The sequence below is a fragment of the Nothoprocta perdicaria genome, unplaced genomic scaffold (genome assembly GCF_003342845.1).
Source record: "Nothoprocta perdicaria isolate Ctin4 unplaced genomic scaffold, notPer1 scaffold_32, whole genome shotgun sequence".
Taxonomy (NCBI): Eukaryota; Metazoa; Chordata; class Aves; order Tinamiformes; family Tinamidae; genus Nothoprocta; species Nothoprocta perdicaria.
Genome location: NW_020455555.1, coordinates 446,230 through 461,265, shown reverse-complemented (window position 1 = coordinate 461,265; position 15,036 = coordinate 446,230). Strand labels below are relative to the sequence as shown.

General features: G+C 37.7%; 2 protein-coding genes across 5 annotated transcripts in view; one reads left to right on the top strand and one right to left on the bottom strand.

Moving 5' to 3' along the window:
• LOC112950468 (rap1 GTPase-GDP dissociation stimulator 1-like) overlaps nt 1-13,242 on the top strand; it is a 17,574-nt gene extending 4,332 nt beyond the window's left edge. The window contains exons 5-10 of the mRNA XM_026043005.1: nt 2,630-2,764; nt 5,905-6,030; nt 9,768-9,907; nt 10,780-10,906; nt 11,452-11,580; nt 13,109-13,242. Of these exons, the coding sequence (XP_025898790.1) occupies nt 2,630-2,764; nt 5,905-6,030; nt 9,768-9,907; nt 10,780-10,906; nt 11,452-11,580; nt 13,109-13,242 (791 nt within the window). The remainder of the gene's footprint in view (nt 1-2,629; nt 2,765-5,904; nt 6,031-9,767; nt 9,908-10,779; nt 10,907-11,451; nt 11,581-13,108) is intronic.
• TSPAN14 (tetraspanin 14) overlaps nt 1-15,036 on the bottom strand; it is a 78,597-nt gene that overhangs the window by 27,395 nt on the left and 36,166 nt on the right. For 2 of the 4 annotated variants that reach the window (XR_003250008.1, XR_003250009.1), the window contains exon 9: nt 12,839-12,978. Coding sequence is in view for 1 of the 4 variants with exons in the window: in XM_026043004.1 (XP_025898789.1) it covers nt 12,925-12,978 (54 nt within the window). In the remaining 3 variants the exon portion in view is untranslated. Of the gene's footprint in view, nt 1-11,816; nt 11,832-12,592; nt 12,979-15,036 lie in introns of those variants that run through there. The other 2 variants (XR_003250010.1, XM_026043004.1) reach the window with 2 other exon arrangements.

The window sequence follows — 15,036 nt, the reverse complement described above, 5'->3', positions numbered from 1 at the left end:
AAAAAAAAAAAGAGACACAACACTTCATTATTTGGGGCCACAATTATCACCAGAGGTGATATGTACTTCTCACATTCTCTCCATTTATAAAACCAAACATAGGTCTGTGAGGAACTTTGCTAAGGGATTTAGTGTTATCCACCAGAATGTTCACACCTGGCTTGCATCTAAACATATGCAACTACAGACAAAAAAAAATGACTACTGCTAGTTTCAGCAGAAATAGTAAGATTGTTTACTCGCTACTCACCCAAGCTGGAAGAGAACATAGCACTGTTAGGTTTCATCACTCCGTGCCTCTGAAACAAAAATTCTCTTGCTTTTTTTGTAGACCAGAGACTTGCATAGCTTGAAGAAAGGCAGGCTATGGGTTCTAATCTGTGGGTTCTAATTGCCATAAAAATGGCATAAGTCAGCTACACAAGGTTTCATACTTCATTTTGCCTTGTTCATGCAATATTGGAGGTGAGACTCTGGAAACGTTTCATGCCAAATACATTTGCTATAAACACAAACTTCTCTGCCACCTCAGAGATCCTTTTTAGACTTCCATTCTGCATTAAAGAACTACCTAGCTCTGAATCTGTCACTGTGCATCTCAGCTCTACAAAGGCCACAGAAATGTTTTGTGCCTTTAAACTTATTATCTTCAATTTATTCAATCGGACATCTGGCTTTGTCACTCCCTATTCTCCCTTTTCCTCTCCCTCAACCCCATTAGATACTTCATAGAACAGAATAAACTTTCAGGTTCCAGTATGTGCCACSGATGAATGCACAACCTTTAATCTAAGAAAGGAAATCCTATAGAAATCTGATCTCAGCATCAAATAAATTCTGAGACAGTAAAAAAGATGAGAGCTTTTGCAGCTAGGGATGTGGCTGTTCCTAGCAGGCTTTTAACTATGAGTTATTAAATTGAAGGTCCTGCTGCTATCCAAGCAAAAATTCATTGGAGAGAACACCAGTGTGAAGCTCTGTGGCAATCAAAGCAAGGCAGCCACTAATGGATTCTGCCCATTTACACATTACTAGAGGAGGAAAAAAGCTCTGCCATTCTTGGGCTTGAAAGGAGGGAGAGAGAGAGGAAAAATTAAGTTCAATTAAAGTTAGGCTATACTAAGATCAAAGTATTTTTCCAGTGGAATTCTGTCCCAAGATAACCTATTCCTCGACAGAACTAGGTAACTTACTTGATATCTTCTGATATAATAAATAAGCAAAACCATTGCCTTCAGGAAACACATGTGTAAACGTAAATCAAAAGACTCTTGCATGAGTAAAATTTGAGCTATTGCAGACTGACAGTTTTCTCACAAAAATATCCTCTAAGCAATTGACTAATTCTTATTTAGGATAAGTTGTAGTACAGGGAAAAAACACATTACTASATGAAATGCATCAGCAGTAAGAGTGCTAACAGATAAAAATGACAACATCAGTCAAATGGGAATGTAGAAGAGTTTCTAAATCTCTGGGAAAAATCTCTAGAAAAAAATAATCAAATCAGGTGCAGTTAACACCTATTAAATATGGCCATTCATATCTAAGTATTTTTACACAAAAGGTATTAGAAATCTACCAATTTTCACACACCTAATATCACATAAAGCTATTTCCATTTGGATTCTATGTTGATATACGCTCGTGTAGTTCCACAGGTAATTGTTTGTCCCAGCTGAAGATGTGGTCTCCCTATACAGCTTTCACAACTTTTGCCATGTTTTAACATGAAACAGCATTAAAACTGCAATAACAGAGCAGTGACAGACTGCTAAGTTGTGTCAGAAAGATTCTCTTGAGATATAATAAACCATATGAAATAATGTGTTCGCCAAATGGCAACTTTAAAACATTTTATTCCAGAAAGGGGGAGACTGTAATAGAGAGTTTCCTTCCCAGTCCTGAGAGCACATTTTCTCTCAGAGTGCGCTAAGGAATCTCCAACAACAAAAGTAGTTCTCAGCACAGCAAGATCTCAAAGAGAAAGGGATACACACTGACAAGATAACCAGTACTCCAGAGATACCTCATTTCAGAAAGAGGGCTCCTCAGAGCAGGCAGGCAAAGTCTAGGTTATTTTTTGTTGATTAGGTAATGATAAGCAATTCTATTGTCCAACAAGAACAGTACAAAATTAGTAATATCAGACTCACCATTGCTAGATTAGATATCCAGTCTTACAATAATCTGATTTCTGCATTCTATGATTCTATAATCTCTTGGACCAGTTTAAAAAAAAAAAGCAGACCTGGAGAATTAAAGACACTCTGTGGAGATACCAAAAATCCAGCCAGTCTTCTGGCATGTATATGGTAGAAAAAATAGCAGTACTGAGGAGGAAATTGTCTGAAGATAAGGCTTTGAGTTTGTCTGGCCCTAGAAAGTTATCTGAAACTTAATCAGAGTTTATCAGAGGATATATCTCTCTACCAGTTCACAGGTGGTTGGCATCCACTTTTATCTCTAGAGTGCTGACATTTAATAAAGACCAGAGCTATAGTATCACTCGTGTGAGAAAGAGCCTAGGCAAAGGTTCCCTACACTCTAGGTTCACATGCCTAATCTCTGTCACTGTGCTCTCATCCACCTCCTCTCCTACCTGCATGCCTCCCTCCTTTTCCTTCAGATGGCAACTGTGAAAGAATGGTACAGGTGGGAGTCATACATCAGCTTCTGGACCTTCTGGAGAAGCACGTGGAGAGTGCGGATGTCTCCGTTCAACATGCTGCACTCAGCGCACTTCGAAACCTCGCTATTCCAGGTACAGACACAATTTACTGAGATGCTTGGTAAAGATGGGACACACAGCTAAGCTCTAAGTCACCAGTTTCAGCCCCCTGTACTCTGAGGGAGAATTGACCTTTTTCCCCCTGCAGAAACATAYGCATTTGAATTATTCATCAGGACTTCTCAGCTACATAAGGAATCTAAATATCATASTGTGATCTAATTAGCAGCTGCTGAAACTGGTTTCCTGCTAACGGGGTAAAGCAATACAAGACAAGATATGTAGAACAAAAATTTACAGCTTAAGAGGGCGGGATGAAAATTGTCACATGACAACCAATAAGGATTTTACAAATCTGCTCTTCTCCTACAAAGATAACGTTTATTGCAAATTTGGCCTGCATAGCAGTTAAACTGCATTCTTGTGAGCTCTAAATTCACATCAGGAAATTGTGTTGCTTCCAATCTCAAATTTACTCCTTTTGGAAGAAAACACAATACATACCAAAAATTTTTGATAGAGAAAGTTCAGTACCTTTTAATGCAGTTCACACTGCTGTGTAACACTACTCAGATGACACTATTTTCTGAAAATAAAAATCTTGGAAGTTGCCTGACAATTTCATTGTGTATGCTAGTCASCCTCATACAGCAATTTCATATGTGTGTTCATATATGTGYGTGTATATAYACACACATTTAGTCATTGCTTTGAGCAAATGAGCACCTCAGATGCCAGGKCCTACTTCATGTCCATTGCTTCCTTCTAAAGTCCAAATCATCCCAGTTTCTCCCTGCAGGTAATTGCCCAATAGTGTTAACATTGGATGTTATGTCTGGATCACTATAGCCAGCCACGCCTATTCAGTATTTTATTCAACATATTTCACATCATAAGTCTTCTAATTTGATCCTGTACAAATGCATTTTGGCACTAAGAGAGAATACAGAGATTTCTACCATAAGGGCAAGCAACAATATAACAGATACCTCCTAATATGCATAGATGTTAGAAGTTTCTGAAAATTTTGTAGTTATATGYGCACATCTACATTAGCTTCAAGCTGGTCGTAACATACAGGGACATGGATCTAACTTGTGTGATGCCTACACAAAATTAGGTTGTAATGTAGATTGGAGAAAGCAGGTCAGAGATGTACGTGCCATCAGCAGAGGAAAGCACTTTGCCAGCACCCTGTAAAAGGGGCAAGTGGCCAGCACTATTTCTGGTTCTAGGGAGTCCCGCAGTATTAATTACAGAGGTCTCTTTCTGAGGGAAATACTGGACTACACTCACTGCTATAAGTTTTTATTGAACAAGGTACTTAGAGAAACACAGCATGCTTAAATAACTGAGCAGTGGTTTCCAGTCTAATCTGGAGTTTCTCCAGTTTTCTGGGCCAGCCTTTTACTATTTCATTTCCTAACTACAAACACTAGTTCCTTCAGTACCTATTAGGCAATCCTCTGAACTTATCCTACATAAAGTTAACTTCCTTCAGCTTCAAAACACTTTCAATGGGCAAAGAGCAAAGCACTTTCAAGCACTGAACTTGAAATGCAGACTCGAAATGTTTCTGTAAGCAGAAACACAACTGTTCTTTAACAGCAAGCAGTAGTGGCACATAGCATTAAGAGAAAAAGAAAGCCATCCTGCTGAAGTTGAGTGTAATTTACATAAGCAAAATGTAACTACCTTCTTCAGAATGTCAATGTGTGTTTTTTTTTATAGAACCAGGTGCTCAGCTCAATATCTCATTGACTCTACTCTTACAATATGCACAATGAGAATTGTGCATCAATGAGATATTCAATAGTTACAAGCAGCAAAGATGCTACTCAATTTCATTTGCAAGATAGCACCTTTAATATAGTTTCCCTTGGTGGCAGCAGTAGCAACAGATCTCTGTCCAAAGCCTGCTACAAACCATCTATGATCTTAAAAAAATGTTTCTTCCACAGATTTTTAGTCAATATAATCAGAACATGAAACAAAAAAACCCCAAAACCTGAGATACAAAACTATGCAGCGTGAAAGAAACCAAAGAAACAGAAGCATTTAAAAAAAGCAAACTGAACAAAACAGAATAGGCACAATTTAAAACTAATGTGGACAAGACACAGCATTTGAATCTTAAAATCCTGATCCTAAACTGTGCTTTTCCTTATCAACTCACACACATATATGAAAGCCATACGGTCAGGTCTGCATAATTGTATAGCACTTCTAGCAATATACAAGAAATGCACAGCCTGTCACTTGGAAAWAATGCTTACTGAGTATAATTCTAAGTAAATCATAAATCAAAAATGAATTAAGCGTGCTCTGACGTTTGCAGAGAAGCACAAGAGATGCCTTTAATTCAAGCAGTGATCTTACAGTACTTGTGAAAAAAGTAGAAAAAAGTTATACTTTGGTAGCTAGAGAGTCTGTCCTGTCTCAATAAAAACAAATTATCTTAGAGTGTTTGCTTCTCAATCTGCCAAAAGGAAGGAAGAAGGGATACAAATATCTTGCCTAATATTTCACTTTCAAAAGAAAGAAAAGGCATACAGGTGATTGAAGGAAAATTGTTCTGGGAGAAAGCAGCATTTGGTAGTATAGTTAAGCCACATTCAGCATTAGGACTCTTTCCAGACAAGTTTCTGATCATTCTCAGATAATTATTTCTGCAATAGGGGCTGGTGCAGAGACATAAAATTTAGAAGTAGAGAAAAATCACAGCAGGAAAGGCACAAACAACATAGCATCAGCAAGCTCAACTATCAAAAGAAATTTAATTCTCAGGAAATTAGGTTGTGTCTCAGTTCTGTAGAGACAAGCAAGCACATTAAAGCCTTCAGAACTTGGCTAATGTGGGTTGCTGCATGGAAGGATGATCTCTTACAATTATAAAAGCAAGCAATAACAATGCTTCCTTTATTCTCTTATCACCTCATTTTGGGCAGGACTAAGATCGTAAGCTTGCAAAATACTGTAACTGCAGTTTGCAGAAAAATTTTAGCTCAGAAGACAGACCTAAACAGCTACATTGTTCCAAATTCATGCCAGAATGCTCTCAAGCTAGACTATCTGCAAACATTAATAGTGAAATATTCAGAACAAGTCACCTCAATACATTCATGTAGCTGAACAATTTAACATCTTTTTTTTTCCCTGGTTCCATTTTCTAGTTGTTAACAAGGTTCAGATGCTGGAGGAACGTGTGGCAGAAAGAATTCAGGCACTTCTAAGGTCAGAGATGCCTCCTGTGCAGTTTAAGCTTCTTGGAACACTACGAATGCTGGCAGATGGTCAAGGTAGGGAATCGCTAACTTTTACTAATGTCACCCTATCCTYTCTCCTCATTCTTGACTCTACAGAACAAGAGTTGTGTGAGGTGACAACAGGCTCAGTATTCTGCTACTTAATTCCACTCACTCTAGAGAGATGCTCCAACACAAAATAGTGATTGATGCCTCAAAGCTTTCCATTCAAGCCCCCACTAACTTCAGAAATAGATGAGTAATTGAGAAAAGAACTAGATAAAAGTATCTTAATAGCCAGTAGGGAACAGCAGAGGCTTAGAACACATTTCCAATGCAGACACACCAGCAAAGCACAAGTACAATGGAAGAGAGTCAGGCTGCAGATTTACAAGGCCAATAAACAGAAAGCAAATAAGTAACATAACTGGAAAATGTAAAAGATCCAAGTGAGCTAGGGTTGAGAGAGAAGAGARGAGAAATGAATTTCTCCTCTCGTCTAGTCATCCAGTCTCTTTACACACTTGTTTCCAGATTTGTCCGACTACTTGCTTGAATGCTGAATCTACTCTGGGCTTTGAAATAGTTTTACCTACTTACCCATCTTTGTGCGAAACTGAAAGACAAGAAGCACATGCAAATACAAGAGTACTCATTTTATGCATATAGCTGCATTTAGAGAACAGTGCAATTTTAGGTACTAACAGGAAATAAACACCTTACAAGTGCTTTAAAATCCACAATATTCTATTTCACCCTTAAACAAGCATATTACCTGATTGTAAGATCTGAAAACAAGTGTTTTATGATACAATGCCCTAATCTTTTCAAACCACAACAGCAGCTCTAGAATACTAGTCAATAGATACTATGTTGATATGCATGAATATTAAGTCAGAAAAAGTTATGAGCATTTTGAGATGGGAATTGGCAGCTGGCACAGAACAAACACTAAATTATGAATTTAGCAGTTATATGGAAAGGGAAAAAAGCTCGTTCTCTCTTATACTCCATGCTGCAGTCACTTAAAACCATTTCAGACACCACTTTGATTTGAAAGCAACTTGCATCTTTTCAATACACAAGATACTAAATTAAGATTTTGAGCTTTTGTACGAATTGGCAGTCAAAAAAAAGACCAAAACACACTTGCATTTTAACAGAGGATGCTGCAACATATACAGAAATCCAGCATTTTTCTCATGTCAAGCTTTAAACTAAATCATTAAATACTGGTATAAAGACCTTAGTATAAAGAAAGTCAGAGTTTTGCACTAAAAATTACAAACGTTATAGGTATCAAAATACAGAGCAGAAAAAAAAGTAATATTTAATGTTTACCCTTCATGCCTGTGGGCACAAAGTCTCTCCCTTTTAATTACTTTCTGTTTATCCAGGAATCACAGCTCATTGCTCTTAACTCGGCCTGAAACTCTCATGAAGATGTACCTACTAACAAGTCCAACCAAGCTCACTTTGTAGATTGCATTACCTAGTGTAAATTCATTACTTAGTCACTGTTCATGCTGTAACCTGCAGAACAGAAAAGGTAGTTTTCTTTCTAATTATGGAAAAACCACACTCAGACTTATATCAGCTCCTTTACACTAAGATGTTAACAATGACCGATTCCCTGCTTTGCTTCAGAGAAGTAACTCACCACAAAGCCAAAGGACTTTTAGCTAACGTGCATAACTTGAGCTTCATCATTAAAAGATACTTCTGTTCCTCTAACAAATAACACTTGGGCTTCGTCTCACAGACATCTATTSTTAGTAGGCCTCAGGAAGTCCTCTTGAGAACTGGATCAAGACTCCTTCTTCAAACAAACCTCTTAAACCAGTATCATTTGCCATCCCTTCAACTCTTTTTAGCTTTCCGGACTAAATTGGATTACTGTGATCTCCTCAGACAAACACGTAACATCTGACCTAGAAACAGCAGCCTTTGTCACACAAGCCGACATGTGGATTGCAGTCAACTATCTCAAAAAAAAAAAAAAACACTCAACATTCAATTAGGCTAGAAGCTCCCAGATCATTGAGACCTTGTCTTGTGGCATCTCAGGATTGTGGAAAGAAAAATAACAAAGTGCCTGTGCTTTCTCATCCCTCTCCTAAAGAGGAAGAAAAGGTTGATTTTGCATTTCTGTGAAATATGCAGAGTAGTTGCATTGTTTTCTGACAAGCTTTCTGATGCTCTCTCTGATCCTTCTCAATCTCAAAACAAAAGCATCTTAACATCAGTTCTGCCTYGAGTCAACTTTACTTCACCAAAACTCTGAGAAACTTCAGAACTTAAGAAGTTCGGAGCCTAYAAGCACACAGTACTTTTGCAAATAAAATAATTATGATAACAAAAAGATAAGTACAATGTGTGTAACTACCTTGCTGAGAGAGACAGAAACTCTGAGGGGCAAGTCAGAAGTGCTGTGTGTTTATATACTCTACTTGCACAGCTCTAGGAAGGTAGGGATATAGGGATATAATGGCTTGGTATTTTACCCAACTGCTGTTCTAAATGTTCTCAAAACCAAATAGGTAAACGCTCAGCACCTACAAAAAGGAGAGATAGTAATGTGCATTAATTTAAGCTTATCTTTCTCCTGCTTCCCTTTTGTAGTTACAGCTGTATATCTTGCTTACATGCGAAGCAAAAGGTCCAACTTCAAAGTACTGAATCAACTAACTGAATTCAGTGAAACAGTAAATATTTACAAAGATGGTCTCAAGGCTGGATCCTTGTTTAACATACTTAATTTAGTGTATTTCACAGTCCTTGGTGTCTTATATTAGTATTTTTTCCTTTGCTTAGGAAACAACTTTAGTATTCAGTCACTTTTGATGTAGTTACTTCTGATTCACTTTGAAAACGTTATTAAACTGCACTAAGATTTACATGGAACCATGCGTCAGACCAACACAAGATTAAAAGTTTCCTTGGCATTAGCAATGTTCCTTTTGCTGTTGAACTTAAGAGCTTTGGGAGCCATTTCCTACAAAACGAGCAGTTTATCAGCACACACTAAGTTACAGCAGATCATTAGTTTCAGTTCCTTACAAGTTACTTGGGCAAGGCAAAATTGCTAGGTATCAAACAGAGATTAGTATTTTAGCCAAGTCCTAAAATAAGGCCCCTACAACCCAGGGCAATTTAACAGAGGGGAAGGCAATTTAAAAGGYTCCTTCAAACTTGAGAGTAAGTTTTAATGACACCTAAAAAGCAGTTCTACACACATATGCATTCTTAAGACGTAAGAATAATTACAGACATGCTGCAAATCAGTACTAAGACTTGTTTTCACACATGCTACCTGCAGTAATCTTCACCATTACTAACAACACTGAAAGGGCAAAGACACGTTCTGAAGAGCTCATTCTTGCTTTCATGCAAAGTCTCAGAGCAAATGCAAGTAAAAAGACTCATAGGAAGACTTCAATACAGCAATAGAATATAAGCTTTCAAAGATTTTATGCCACCCTTTACTAAGCCCTGCTTCAGGCTTCAAATATTGACATGCACTTGAAAATTTCAGAAGGGGAAAAAAACTTGCCTCTGGTATAAAACTGCTAGGTCTGCAGAAGCAGCTTAATTTGTTCTTGACCTCCAAAATAGGCCCTAAAGTATTTGCTTTACAGAGGACATCCAAGAACACTGAAGTCTAATGCTTTAGTCATTGCTCCTAAAGAATACTGGGCTAGAAGAGAGGCAGTCCAGGCTATTTTACACTCACATTTCTGTGAATGCAAAAGCGGAATGCAAGTGTTTCCTGATCAYGCTTTCCTCTTCAGCTGATGCAGCTGAAATCTTGGGCCAAGACCCCATGCTGCTCAACAGACTGGTGCAATGGTGCGACGCTAACGACAACTCTGGCATTTGCGGGGAAGCACATCGGCTGCTGGCRTCAATCTTGCAGCACAACAGGTCTCAGGTACGAGAACTACCGCTATGTTTTTATTTTACCTTTCTTGAGTATTTGTAAGACACTTCTATTTGACTGGAGATTCAGYGTCAGACATTACTGTATCATATTAAAATAGCTTAAATCATATTTAAAAAGCTTCCAACAAAAACCCTCTAGCCTGCCTCAATACTAACTAGGGGAAGACGAATAGGAAAGCACAGTGCCATCTACCACCACAGATCTGGCACCGGCAACATTTTACTATCATTTATCAAATCTTACCCAGCAGAAGTAATACTTAACAAGTGGCAAGCATAAGTAAAACAAGTGGTAAAACTTTATTTCAATAAACATAATTGCTTCAAATTAAAATCACAAAGATAATACAAACCTATCATGACTCTTGATCAYTGAGATTTAAGCAACTTGCTTAAAGTGATGGATGAATTCAGTAGTCTATCAGATGGCACTGGTGGCATAACTAACTTTTGTTTCTTATAATTTTACAAAGGCAGACCAAGTGTGTTTTTATTTTGAAGTAGTGATAAGATATGTAGATACCATTTGCACAGGTTTTGATAAAGTACAACTAAATCTTTGCTAATTTAAAGGCTCAAGTAAGATCAAAAACTTAAGAGATGAAAAACTACACAAGGTAAGAATACAYGCAAGTACCTCCAGGTAAACTAGACCAGCCTTAAGTTGATTAGGCACACCATCAGTGTCACAGGGGGAAAAAGCCTCTAGTCATAAGATTCATTCACTTAAAAATCAGCTTACACAGCAGCAGGTGAATCATTTCAACCTTTTCAAAGACTGAAGAGCGTAACCTCAATTCCTTTTATTCTGCTGTTATAACTCAGAGCTGAAGGCATGATATTTTACCTTTGCTTTAACAGGAAGTGGTCAAAGCCATCCAGGAGGCCCACGGAGTCAAGTACCTGGTTTCCATGACAACAAGCGAACACCCTGCTCTGCAGAATGAGGCTCTGAATGCCCTGACAATAGCATCTGCTATTAATCTAGGTATCTTCTCTTCTAAAAGCATTTATCTAAGATCCCTGATAAGGCAAACCACTGTCATGCTTTTAACTCCACGCATCACATAAGAAAATTCCAGGGTCAYGTCTAAATTCAATTTGTGGCATTACAAAAAGGAGACCAGGCATCCAGAAAAATCACAAAAGCAATAGGATTCAGAAACTGCCTGAAAAGTGTCTTTTGGGCGTTTTTCTTTTCAGCCCCTTTTAAAGATACAGTCAAATGACCAGGTTCTTGGAGAGGCAAAATCTATTGGGCAGCATGATTAAATGCAGGAAACTGGTAAGGTGGCAAAACAGGAAGAGTTGATGAAGATTAGGGATAAAAGGAGAGAAAAGATTGAGATAAAGACAAAACTAAACAGAAACATACTAAGGAACTGAAAGGAATTCAACCAACACTAAAAGGAAGAAATAATCTTTGAAGATATACAGAATACAGGAGAGAATAAAGTGGAAGTGTAAAATTGTGTACACTTGTGGGAGCTACAAATGATGGGGAACAGGTATAAAAAATATTTTGTTTTGCAGAARCCCTTGAAGAATCTTTTAAGGAGTCTCAGCTAGTTCAAAGCTTACACAAACTGCTACAAGATGTCAATACAAGTCCTGAGGTGATATATAATTCAATGAGTCTTTTGTGCAGTCTTCTTAAATCAGGTAACTCTAATGTAGTATCTGATGACAGGACAATTATTTATGATGAAGATAAGTGTTTTGTATATGACAAACAYGTCACTGGGGATGCTGCAGTCACTGAACAATGAAAGATAATGTTAAGAGGATTATTCTTTATCAGTCACTAAAAATCCCACTCTCATCAAGCAGTTCCTTTCTTCATGAAAAGGAGATTAAACCATCAGTTAAAAAAAAGGCCTTATTCCAGCAAGAGTCAGTGGTATAATCAGATCCTGAAATAGCAAAAGTCACAACCCTGAAATAAAAGCTTCTTTGTCAAAACTCACCACGTGCAAATATATTGCTGTCTCAGGCCCTAAACATTCCACAGCAATTTTATGTTCAAGGAAATAAAAGAGCCTGCATCATATTTCACAAACAAGCATATACTTGTTCTGCCTGTGCTATAAGCAAGCCAGGCATGGAGATAAAACAGTATCTCTAGCCATGCTGGATTCAAGGCACAGCAACATCAGCACTGCATGTACTCTGMACATCTGAAGGACCCGGGTTCAATTTCTTTCACTCCATTGTTAAGGAAGATTTACAATACTTAAAGCAAGATGAGGCTCYTTTGGGAAAAGAGGTGTCTACTGAAAATAACCATCTTGAAACCAGCACTCCAGATGTTTTGTGCTACAGTTCCCCATAGTCTAGCATTAAAGCCAAGGAAATTAAAACTTTCTGGCAAAGGCTTAAAGGGGGAAATAGATTTTTCAGTTTCTGGAGGCATCCTCTACTGGCATCCAGACATACTAGAGTTTATATTGCAACATATTTGCCCTCGTAGTTACACTCATTTTAGAATTAGCATAAATAYTTGCTTCCTTTTATAAATCATCCAATGATTCCCTATCTGATTTCCAGGACAGATTTTAAGTCTCTTTTCACCGAGTTGACAATTATCACCCCGCATATTTGCAACTTCTTCCTTTGTCTGCTAGTACTGACAGATCATTTTCTATTGCAGTGTATGTATTTTTAAATGGTCTAATACTAGCATRGAGTGCAACAGCTCTAAAAAAACCTCCTAGGCATGTTTTGCACTAGTAATGAGTATGTGGGGGTTAGATCCTTGCATATTTTTATAGTATGAAACCAACAAAAACATTTCAGTGCAACTATGCAGTATTCCCAGAGATCTGACCTGCAAGATACTTTTTCCAGAGTTATCTCGATAGTACTCTACAGACTAACAATAAGAGCTGAATCTTATCCATATGAAAGACAAAAAATGTACCATAAAGGGCAAAAAGGTCAGAGCATCTCTTGTTGCATGTATCTTGTAATATGTACTCCTTCTRTTCAATCAGTTCTTCTTGGCGGTCAAAGGAAAAAAGTTCTTACGTAGCTCAATACTTTCAATGTGTTAAATAGAATCTGTTGAGAGAAAAGTGTTTAAGTCACAGCAACTGATTTCAAATAGCAACTTAAAATTCATACCTTAAAACAATTGAGAGGCACATGCCTTTGCATGCTATTAAAACTCAATATTCAATCTCCCGTACAGGTGATCTGAGACAAGAAATTGAGGAAAGGAAGATTAAGGAAAGCCTGGAACAGCTCTGCAATCACAGCAATGCAGATGTGGTCAAGGGAGCTGTTACAACATTACAGATTCTGGGTGGAGAGCCACCCCACTAGCCTCCTTCCCCTCCTCACAGCAACCCTGCACTGTTGTTCAAACAACTGCAATAAAACACCAGCTTTGCCAACACWACCTTCCAATTGTCACCCTGCTGCACAACAAACACTAGTGAATCTCTGGGATAGCTCCCACTTTCAAACCAAGAATTACATACTTGGTTATTTGACCTACAGATTATTGCTATTAATTACTGTTCTTTGAACTAACGTCATACATAGCAGTAGAAATAAGACTCATGAAAAAAGTGGTCTTAACTTGGTGTCATTTGAGAGGCATAAGGCAGTTACCACTTCTTTAAGCTATATTTTAAGCTGCTTAGCTTTATCACCCCAGGATGCCATTTGCATTTTTTTCTGCTATCAATGGAAAATAAAAATTACCACAAAAAATGAAGAGCTTATTATCCTGCAGCCTAAAAGAGCAAATCTTTAGAGAGGCTGCAGGTAAAAAAAAACCCACACAATTGAGCAACTAGCAGTTATTCCATCTCTGTACCTGCTCTTTTAGTCTGTACGGCCAGTTAATTGAACGCAGCCTCCTTCTGCTCCAAACTAACTTCGAAAGAACAGCTCCCACTTTTTCTACTTCCCATTTAAAAAAAAACAAACACACACGCACAAAAAACCTCATGTCAGTTTGCTTATACACAGGCTATATTCCTAAATATCCAAGTTGAATATCACACCAGGCTTTTTATACCTGCATTAGAAGCATAGATGGCAGTAAACTTGTGGTTGGTGTCTGCACAGTACTCAGCCAGGATATAGATTAAAACCTGTTTGACAGGGCAAGAGCAGTGCAAAGACCCCAAAGTGGCTGACATTAAGTTATCTCCAGTAACCTGGGTTTAGCTTCCAATAATGAACTGTTATAGTAAATTCAGTGCCTCTGAACATTTCTCTAACAACTTGACATACTCAATTCTCACTTGATAAAAGGTTAAAAACAAAACAAAAAAACCCAGGATTTATTCCACAGCTTTAACAGGGAATTTTGAAATAGCCATAGACAGTAGTCCTCATGCAGAGTCACAGTGGCAAGACCCAAAGACCCCATTAAAAAAAGCAACAGTATTGGATTCTGGAAAAGCAGGGCATTCATGTAAACCTTCAGTAAAAATTACTTTTAGAAAAACAAAGTGTTGTCCTTTAAAAAAATAATAAAACCAGAAATATTTAAAAGTCAATAAGGCTTCCTATTCTCAAAAAATTTGAGTGTGACTAGTTTAGGCCTACATAAAAGCCATTGCAACTTCTTGAAGTTTGTTTCAACRAAAGCTTTCCAATTTGCAAAGCTCTTTAAAACTAGTTAGCCTGCTCCGGCTGCAATTAACCCTCACCAACTATCACGATCAGGAACACTCTTGAGAAAGGATACTCTCCAAAACCACTGCAGACAAGTCACATACGTGAGATTTTGATTACATACTGGATAAAAGGATAAAACAGCTAATGTGCTGGCTGCGACTCCCTCTTTCGTAAAGCACACAACAGCATGGGTATGTCCCTTTTTCCTCAAGGGAAAGAATAGCTTCAGTCAATCTCGGATTGTGAATAAGATAGTTGTAACCATAGACATTAGTAATGAGATATATTTGGAATGTGTTACAAAGTATACACTTGCAACAACCACATTCAAGTTATCACAYTAACAAAAACAAAAAAGCATCCAGCCTTAACATTCTACAGTGAAAAGTGGTTTTTACTTGATTAAAAATCTCACTTTAAAATTAAGGACAAATGTTATGCATTAAAAAAACGTAGAAGTCGAAGAGGAAACAGACACCTATT